The 9,561-nt window shown below is 57.1% G+C and overlaps 1 protein-coding gene across 2 annotated transcripts in view; it reads right to left on the bottom strand.

Moving 5' to 3' along the window:
- AP2A2 (adaptor related protein complex 2 subunit alpha 2) overlaps window positions 1-9,127 on the bottom strand; it is a 63,572-nt gene extending 54,445 nt beyond the window's left edge. For both annotated transcript variants that reach the window (XM_082660455.1, XM_082660454.1), the window contains exon 1: window positions 8,931-9,127. In XM_082660455.1, the coding sequence (XP_082516581.1) occupies window positions 8,931-8,997 (67 nt within the window). In that variant the 5' untranslated portion in view covers window positions 8,998-9,127. The remainder of the gene's footprint in view (window positions 1-8,930) is intronic.
- Window positions 9,128-9,561: the final 434 nt, after the last annotated feature.

Genomic DNA, 9,561 nt, shown 5'->3' on the forward strand with positions numbered 1-9,561 from the left:
TATAACCCTAGCCCTCTCCCTGCCATTACAAGATGAACGACCCCCAAACCCACTAGCCCTGATCTCGGCTCCTCAGAAGATCTGGCCCCGCCAGGGCCACCGCGCCAACCGTCACCCTCCCCACGCTCCACTGCAGGGACCCCACAGCCCGTCCTTTCAGCTCACTACATCAGGTAAGCAAACTCTGAACCCCACTGCCCCGCCCCCAGGACTTACGACCCACTCTCTCTCTGTCCCTCTCCCCGTCCTCACGCCCTCTTACCAGCCTCAATCCCATCACATAAACCAAGCCCCGACACTTCTCCTCCACCTAAGCACTTGCTGGCCAAACCCCTCCCTGCTGAGTCCAATTCATGGTCAACTGGCAGGTGAGCCTGGAGAGCTGAGCGTGCCTGGTGACACACCCCCCAGCTCTGCTGGGCTGGCCTCACATGTGAAGCCCAGGGAGGCCCTGTCAGCTCTTCCCAGGGGCCCCCTCACAGCTTCTCCTCCAACACCTCCTCCCTCCCCCATCACTGGTGGCTGGGGCGCCTGTTCCCTCACCAGCACCACCTCCCCCTGCGCCTCTGCCCCTCCACTTTCCCCCTGGCCCTTGTCATTCCCATCAGCCAACAAACACGGTCTACCTCCCACCTCCTAGCAGGTCCTCACCTTTCTTGCCTGGTTCAGAGCCTCCTAACCGGTCTCCCCTGCTCTTCTCAACACAGCAGTCAGGAGTTCTCCCCAGAGGTAAGTCCCGCCTCTGCTCACCCTGCACTGGCTCGGCCTGTCACACAGGGTGAAAGACAGAGTTCTCCTAACCGGCTCCGAGATCCCCACCATGCACCTCTCCCCGTCCCCCGGCTCTGAAGTCCAGCCCCTGTGGCCTCCCCACCTGCCCACCAGCACTCCAGGGACACCTGACCCCCAGCTTCCCTATCTGAATTGCAACCCCCTTTTATTTTTCCCTTTATTTTCCCCTTAATATAGTATGTGATGCACCGTACATTATACTTATTTATAACGTCTACCTCACTAGAACGTAAGCCACATGCGAGCACTCTTATCGGTTTTTTTGCTCACTGTGTAAAACAGGAACCCAGTAATTTGCTGAGCAAATGAATTAATCTTAAAAAAGCGTTCCTGACCCCACTGTGATAGGAAGAATGCCCCCCCAAAGACACCCGCACCCCAATACTAGGATCCCGTGAGCTACCTTCCAGGGCAAAAGGAACTCTGCAGATGTCACTAAGGCTGGGGAATGACCCGGGTCATGCAAGCAGCCCAGTCTACTCGCAAGAGCCCTCCGAGCGGAGGCTCTCCCTGCCTGGAGGGAGAGGTCAGGGAGATCCAAATCTGGAGAGGGACTCCCCTGAGGGGTCCGGGGAGGGGCCGCGAGAGAAGGCGTGTGGGACCGAGCGGAAGCAGCGTCACCCAGTCTCCAGAAGGGACCCTGGTTTCAGCCTGGGAGACAGGCAGAGCACCCTGGTGCCAGGCCGTGCCCACTTCTGATGCGCAGAACACGAGCTGTTACAGGGGTGCTGCTGAACGCTGCTAAAAGCATGCTCCAGTGTCAGGGCAGCAACAGGGGCCAACCTGCCCTCTACCCTCTGCGTCACCACCTCTTTGCAGCAAAGCTCCAAGAGAGCTGAGACTCTCATTTCCCAATTCTTCTCTTGTAAACCACCCCGTCGGGCTCAGCCCTGCTCAGTCCTCTCCTGTGACCCACCTGACCAGCCCTCCTCGCTGGCCCAGGCTGCCCAGCTGCTTAGGGCTGGCACGTCGGGAGCTCTGGCCGTCCGCCTGGAGAGCTGGCCCAGCACTGTGGTTCAGAAGAAAGACCTGGAGCCCAGCAGCTTGGGTCTGGGTCCTCGCTCAACCACTCCAGAGACAGGGCCTTGGGCTCCTGGGCTTCGGCTCCCTCCTCCATGAAACAGGAAGGAACTTAGTGCCTACTATACAGTATCATCATGAAGATCAGATGTGTAAACAAAGGTAAAGTGCTTGTGATATTTCCACCCCCTCGGTCAGCTTCCCAGGTCGGCTTCCCAGTCTCCTGGTATCAAAAGCCACCGATAAACAATGCAGCTGTAGTCTTACCTCTAGCTCAGACCTTGCCTCTGAATTCGTCTTGGCTGTCTAACTCCCCAAAACCTACTGGCCAGAAACAGGGATAGGATTTACCCTCCCACCTTAGGCAACTAAAAACCTGAACAAAATTATATGAAACAATAGTTTTCAGACACTGGACAACTGACTATGGAAAACAGCGGTCACTGAGAGTCAGGAAACAAACAAGAGGAGCCTTACGACTGCCCGGCTCACTGCCTAGGGACAGGGGACCCAAATGGAGCCCAGAGGTGTCACTGAAGTGAGGAGACGGGCACAGGAGGCTAGAACGCACATTCTTGTGAGAGCGGACAGACAAAGTAAACGAGAAAAACCCATCTTGTCATTTATTCTGTCTGTCTACTCTCACAAGAATTTAAGTTTCTGAAAGTACAGGGATTTTGTCCATTTGGTTAAGCACTGAATCCCCGGTGCCTAGAATAATGCCAGCACACAATGGGCACCCAAAAGATTTCTCAAATGAATGAATGAATTAAACAATTATGTCAAAAAATAGAATCCAGAAAAATAAAGAAATAAATTATGAAATACACACCTTCAAAACACCCTTCACTCTTGGGGTTGTATCAAAATTATAGCAAAACAACAAGAACATAATATGAAAAACAGTGTTTCCTTGGCTACTTACAAAGCAGATTTATATTAGAGCTACAGCAAATGCTACATCAGAGAATGCACATCAGACAGACATCAGCTCCAACAAAAGAGCATCTCCTCCCTCTGTGACCAGCTTTCCCGTAAGACAGTTCAGGAAGCCATAGACGCAAGGGACCTACGGCCCCACCCCATGGACGACAACCTCAGAAAAGCCAAGCCTCGGGAACTGAACGACTCAGCACCAACGGACCCTCAGACAATCACCCTCCCACCTCCCTCTTCCTCCACGTTCTCAGTGCTGGGAAAGCTGGCTGTGCTACTCCAGGCAAGGACGACTCAAACTGTAGTAAAGTAATGAGGCGACGGCAGTTTGAGCCCGGGAATGAACTGAACAGAAGCTGCAAGCTAACTGACAGAAGTCCCTGAGGCTGTGAGAAATGTGCTCCAGGGAAGGAGGGCTTATGCAGACCACCTGGCCCAAGTCAGCACGCGCTCCATCCCAGGAGACTCGCTCTCACAGGCACAGTGAGGTTCAAAAGAAGGTTCTGATCTGGTTGTACTGTACAAGACTCCCTCCCCCCCAAAAACAGCTACTGAACTGTATTTTTCAATAGCAATAAATGCAATCCAAAAGTATTCCAAAATACTCATTTTCTTGCTCTGTTTTTCCTACTGTGCTTTAAAAAACTATTCAACATCAACATAGTGCCCTTTTTCAATGCTGTTCAAACGGCAACAGAAACACATAACTGCCCTCTCAACCCCATCACACAAAGGCAGGCCGGCCACGGAAAAAGCAAAACACAAATCCCCACAGCACTGCCCGCCCTAAGGAGCTCAAGGTGCTCTAAGTGCACTAAATAACTAATCCTCACGTCACCCTTCTGCTGCTGTCAGAAAGGATTTTAAAGGAAAAAAAACAGACCTTGCAATGCAAAATACAAGCCAAGCAACCCAATTTGGATTCTGGTCTCCACACTTTTAAGCAATCCTGCAGATGGGGGCAGGTGGAAAGAACCGCACACGGGAAACATCCCGAATACAAGGAGAGGGCTGAACGCAAAACCACTGCAAGTCTCACTGGGGTTTTTTTGTTTGTCTGTCTGTTTGTTATGGCCGCGCTGCATGGCTTGCAGGATCTTAGCTCCCCGACCAGGGCTCAAATCTGGGCCCTCGTCAGTGAAAGCACTGGACTGCCAGGGCAGTCCCTCACCGGGTTTAAATGCTGGGCAAAATGAAGACTCCAGGCTGGCCAGGGCCACAATTTGCAAGAGTGGGAAAGGAAAAGGGGCAGAATCAGGATCTGACCCAAACCACTGGCCAGAAGTTTCTGCCTTAATGAACACATCCAGCAGTCAGCCAGCCACTCCCTGTTTCCTGAGGTACCAGGAGGCTAAGGGAGCTACACGGGGCCAGAGCCGCGCCAGGGAAGAGGGGGTCAGCCTCCCTGCATAGGGGTTCCTCTCTTTCCTGGGCACAGGGCAGCTGCAGGTGCATCACTGCCCTCCTTAAATCCGTCGCACCCCGACTCACACAAACTGCAAGGGCCAGACCACGGGCCCACCCCACAGCTGAGTGTCTCCCGCCGTCCCCGCTGGCGCCTCCCACAGAAGCCTCGGTGGCCCCGCTTCCCTCGCTCTCATCTAGGTGGTCACGAGCCCTGGCCCTCCTCCGCTGCCGACAGTGCTGCGCAGAGGCTGTGCCCAGTGGGCAGTGACAGCGCCTGGGGCTGGCTGGGCCTCGCCTCTCCCCTGCTGGCACCCCACAGCGCCATCCCCATACCCTTCTAGGTCCTCTTCCCAAGTCGGTCTCCAAGGCACCGCTTTAAAACAGGGCCGCTTCCTCCTCACAAGGTCTTTATTCAACGCACCTTGGCTGAACCCTTACAACCCTCTCCCCAGCACAGAGGGCAGGAGCTTATCTCCTCACACAGCCTCAGCTCCCACCCCCACGAGGGAATGGCCACTGGAACCTATCCTGCAATTCTCCTCCTAATAAAATGACACGTTTCAACGTGTCAACCTTCATACCAAAGTCAGGAAGATTCTGAAGAGGGAAAACGCCAAAATCAGTAAATACAGTTTTGTAATCCAACATTTTAGGCGTCACGTGGCCTAGTGGAAATTGCTCATTTCTGTTTTGCAGCGAGTATCATCCCGTTTACCGTGCTGAGCTGTCAGCGAAGTCATTTAACTTACTCCGCGCTGCAGCCGCCAGAGGCTGACAGAAGGCATGGACATTGTAGCTCCCAATGCGGCGTCCGTGTCCAACGCCCGTGCTGACCAGAGGGAGGGGCAGGATGGGAGGGGTGCGTGCCTGTCACAGGAGTCCTGAGCACAGGAGGTGCTCGATACACACGGACATGCTGGTGGGAACTCACCTCCCACCCTGTCTGTCTGTCTGTCTGCAAGCACCTCAGGAGACCAGGGCTGCGTGCTCCATTTCTCAGAACCCCAGCAGCATTTCCACAACAAGCCCAGATGCCACCCATTATCCAAAACCTGAGGCCCACCTTGTCCCGGAACTCAGAACCGCTCAGCTTTTCGGAGGAAGTACAGCATGTGACCGTGGGCCCCCAGGGCGTCCCGGAGGCCAGCTCACAGGGAAGGGACCACACAGCTTCGTGGCAGCACAGCGCCAGACAAGTCTGCCACAGACTCACAAAAAGACTTTCCATCCTTGGCGGCTTAGAAGTTTTGAAATCTGAGCTCTGGGAGGCCGGCCTTGTGCCCACGAACCTGCAAGTGACATTCAAGGAACACAGAGCCCCTCCTGCTCAGAGCTCCCGCCAGAATCCCTCTCTCTGGTCACAGTAACGCAAAACGCCTTTTCCCACGGCACTTCTGAATCTTACCCTCGGGTCTATTAGATTTTTTTAAAGCTCAGAAATGCCTTTTAATCCCACAAAGACAGCCTTTCCAATAATTCCGCAACTACAAAATCCTGACACGTGTCGGTGCCAAAAAAAAGAGTGAAAATCATTTTAAGAGGAAAGAAAAGTAATGCTGAGTATGTGGCATGAGAACACTTATCACCAGGACATTTCAACGTCTCGTAAGAGAAGCAGTGACCCACCCCCACCCCTCCAGAAGAGCCAGAAGGGAAACACAGGGAAGAATACACAGGTATTTCCTAGAAGCAGCAACCACCAGCCTTGGCAGAAACACTCAACCAGACCAAAGCCTTCCTTCCTCCCCCAGCCTGGTGGTCCGTCCCTCCCAGGAGCCTCGTCACATACTTCCTAAATCGGTTTCTAAGGAATGTAAATTATGCAGAAGAGTGCAAAAGAAAATATGCAAGAAGAGCAATTTTTTCAAAAAGTCAGCATTTTTTAAATGTACAGACAAGAGTAAAATGAACCTTAATTTTTATTGGGGGGGTGCGTTGGGTCTTCGTTGCTGCGCGCGGGCTTTCTCTAGTTGCGGTGAGCGGAGGCTACTCTTTGTTGCCATGCGCGGGCTTCTCACTGTGGCGGCTCCTCTTGTTGCGGAGCGCGGGCTCTAGGCGTGCGGGCTTCGGTAGTTGTGGCTCGCGGGCTCTAGAGCGCAGGCTCAGTAGTTGTGGCTCATGGGCTTAGCTGCTCCGCGGCATGTGGGATCTTCCCGGACCAGGGCCTGAACCCGTGTCTCCTGCATTGGCAGGCGGGTTCTTAACCACTGTGCCACCAGGGAAGTCCCCAAGTTAATTTTGGGGGCACTGAATTGGTTCTCTACCTGAGCCACAAAGCTCCACGGAACACGAGGACACGGGCACCTCTCAAATCCTGGGGCACGATCACTGCCACCAGCGCAAAGAGGCGCAGCCCTCCAAGCCCGTCCACCGCAGCGGATACCAAAGTGAGGCACAACCCGAGGCAGAGCTCGCTGCTAAGGGGGACATTTAAGAGACTACGTTGTGCGGAAAGGGAAAACGGAGCTGCGATTTTAGAGCTGAAACGCTTCAGTGATACTTCAGCTCCAAACCCACCCGTCCGTGTCAGTGGAGGAGACCGAGCTCCGTGGCCAGGGCCCCGGCTGCCCTCTCCCCACAGAACCCGGCCACCTGGCTCACTCTCACAACAGGGAAGCAGAGCCGGCCGGGCGGGGGGCAGCAGGGACCCCTCTCCCCGCTACTAAGGGCTCGGCTCGGGGCAGCTCCCACCAGGGCTCGCTGTCCAATCCCACCTCCAGCCAGACCTGCTCCTCCTCCCTGCCGTGGGCACACCCACCGGCCTCGGCCCGCGATGCCCTTCAGCCAGAGCAGGCCCCAGCTGGGCGCTGTCTCCTCATCCACTGGGTGTCGTCTCACGCCACACTGCCAGCCAGGAGGAGTGATGTGGTGGGCCAGACAGACGTGGCCCCCACCCCGTGGGGCTTCCACTGCGGGGGGCGGGGCAGGCCACAGGGCCACGAGCTGCTGACGCTGCTCTGAGGGGAGAGGACAGCGCCGCAGCTGATGAGGGGGTAACAGGACGGCGAGGAAAGCTGGCTCTGAGGAGGGGCCGTGTTAAACAGCTGCCCCCCCCACGCCCTCCAAGGGATTAGGCGCATCTTCTTCTTGCAGAAGCTCCGTCAAGGAAGACACTATCTTATTCATGGGCCTACACCAGGGGCTCAGGCTGGGTTGTGCCCTGCAGGGTAACAGCTGGAAACATTTTTGGTTGTCACAACTGCAGCGTTTAGGCGGTAGAGACCAGGGGTGCTGCAGAGCACAGGACAGCACCGCACAAGTGATCGGCCCCAAACGCCACCGTGCGGGGTGGAGAGTCTGTCTACACTCAGTCAACAGCCAAGTCTCCACTATGCGGCAGACCCAGCACAGAACACATCTAGTTTGTAGATGATCACTTGTCCAAGAAAATGAGTTTCAATCTCAATGACCTGCCCAGTGCAATTTTCTTCCATAATGGAAGGACAGATGTGATGGCTAATTTAAGGCGGCTAAGCTTTGGCCCAAGGGGTCTCCTGAAGCAGTAGCACATCCACACTTAGCTTTCCAAGACGCATTACGATTACAAATATTACTGTCTATGAAATCACATTACACAGCAAAGAAAGAGAGAAAGGATACTGCCCGACTTGTAACAGCACAGACCTCAGGGTGTGTTTCCACACCGATTTCTTGCAGAGAAAGGGAAGGGACAGAAAATCTAACCTTCCACAGTCTGGGTCCTCCATCCCAGTCTAAGGAGATGACGGGATCAAGGGAGGGTTCAGGACAACAGCATTTACCAGTAGATCAAGTCACAAGCATTCTTTAAAATACACCGAAACCTCAGGTGTTGAAATCCACAAACGTCTGGTGGATAACAAACAAGAAATAAAACCAGACAGGAAGCTGGCTTTGTGTCTATTTTTTTAATTAGATAAAGGGGACAGCTACCTGAAAAGCAACAGGAGTTTCTGCGCACCAAAGTCAAATGTATCGGTGGACCAACAGTACACCCACCGGCCCCCCGGCCGTTGCACTTTTTGGGGTGGATTTTTCCACTCCGAGGGGACACATGTCGCTAAGAACCCTGTCCCTGATGGAAGACAGCGAGCAGAGCAGCAGTTCCCCTAAGCCATCCCAACCCCCCACCGCCCGGTGTCCAGATTCCCTCGGGAACGAGTCATTTTAATCAGGGCCTAATAAGCCGCCAGAACCCAGGTCAAGGAGCTGCTTCCCCGGCAAGACGCGGGTTTCGCTAGTCCCACTCCCAGGGAAAAGCCACGCTGTTTTGGAAACCGCTGGGTTAAATGCTCCATTGCTAGAAAGACGGGCCGACTGCTCGAGATGACATCATGCTGGGGAGGGGCGCCTTCGCCAGAAGCCCCTCAGCGGTGCCACAGACCCGGCGCGGCTGCGGAACGCCGCCCTCACCCCCGCACCCCTGACCCCGCACCCCTGACCCCGCCCCCACGACAAGTCCTCATCTCGCTCCCCACCCACCCCCCGCCCGCCAGGTCCGCGCCCCGGACCCCAGCCCCCAACCCCCGGACCCCCGCCCGCCAGGTCCGCGCCCCGGACCCCAGCCCCCAACCGCAGGACCCCCGCCAGCCAGGTCTGCGCCCCGGACCCCAGCCCCCAACCCCTGAACTCCCGCCCGCCAAGTCCGCGCCCCGGACCCCAGCCCTCAACCCCCGGACCCCCGCCCGCCAGGGCCGCGCCCCGGACCCTAGCCCCCGAAGGCCCCCGCCGGCCAGCCCTTCACCCCGGCCTGCGCCCCCACCCCACGCAGGCCGGGTCCGCTCCCCGCCACTCACAGTTGCGGATGTCCGAGATGAAGACCGCCAGGCCCCGCATCCCGTCCCCCTTCGACACGGCCGGCATCTTCGGGCCCGGGGAGCGGCCTGGGCAGGCGGGCCCGGAGCAGGAGCGAGCCGCGGGCCGCGGGAGCGGGAGCGGGAGCGAGAGCGGGGAGGAGCCGCCTCAGCCGAGCCGCCCCAGGCTGCAGCGCCGCTTTCGGGGCCGCCGCCGCGCGCGCGCACGCACGCACGCTCGCAGCCCCACGCACGCGCACGCTCGCTCGCGCGGCCACAGATGGCGGCCGCGGCGCGGGGGCGAGCACGTCGGTGGCGGGCCCGTAAAGGCAGGCGCGGTGCGGCCCAGAAGACCGACGCCGCGGGCGGGGCTGCGCTGGGAGTTGCGGGTTCTCTTGCCCGGGGCCACCGACCCCCCGATCCCGCCCACCAGGCTCCACCGAGCCGGATCCCCAGTACCCTGACTCCCACCAGAGACCTCAGCGCCCGACCCCTGACCGGGACGCACCGCCGCCCTGACCCCACCGCCCCGACCCTCCCCCCAGACCTCTCACCGCCCTGCCCAGCCGAGGTCCTGGGGCAGCTGCCGGCCTTGGGGGACCAGTCTCCATCAGAGCTCTGGGGGCCTGCGGCA

The sequence above is a fragment of the Grampus griseus genome, assembly GCF_964374135.1.
Source record: "Grampus griseus genome assembly, chromosome: 8".
NCBI classification, from domain to species: domain Eukaryota; kingdom Metazoa; phylum Chordata; class Mammalia; order Artiodactyla; family Delphinidae; genus Grampus; species Grampus griseus.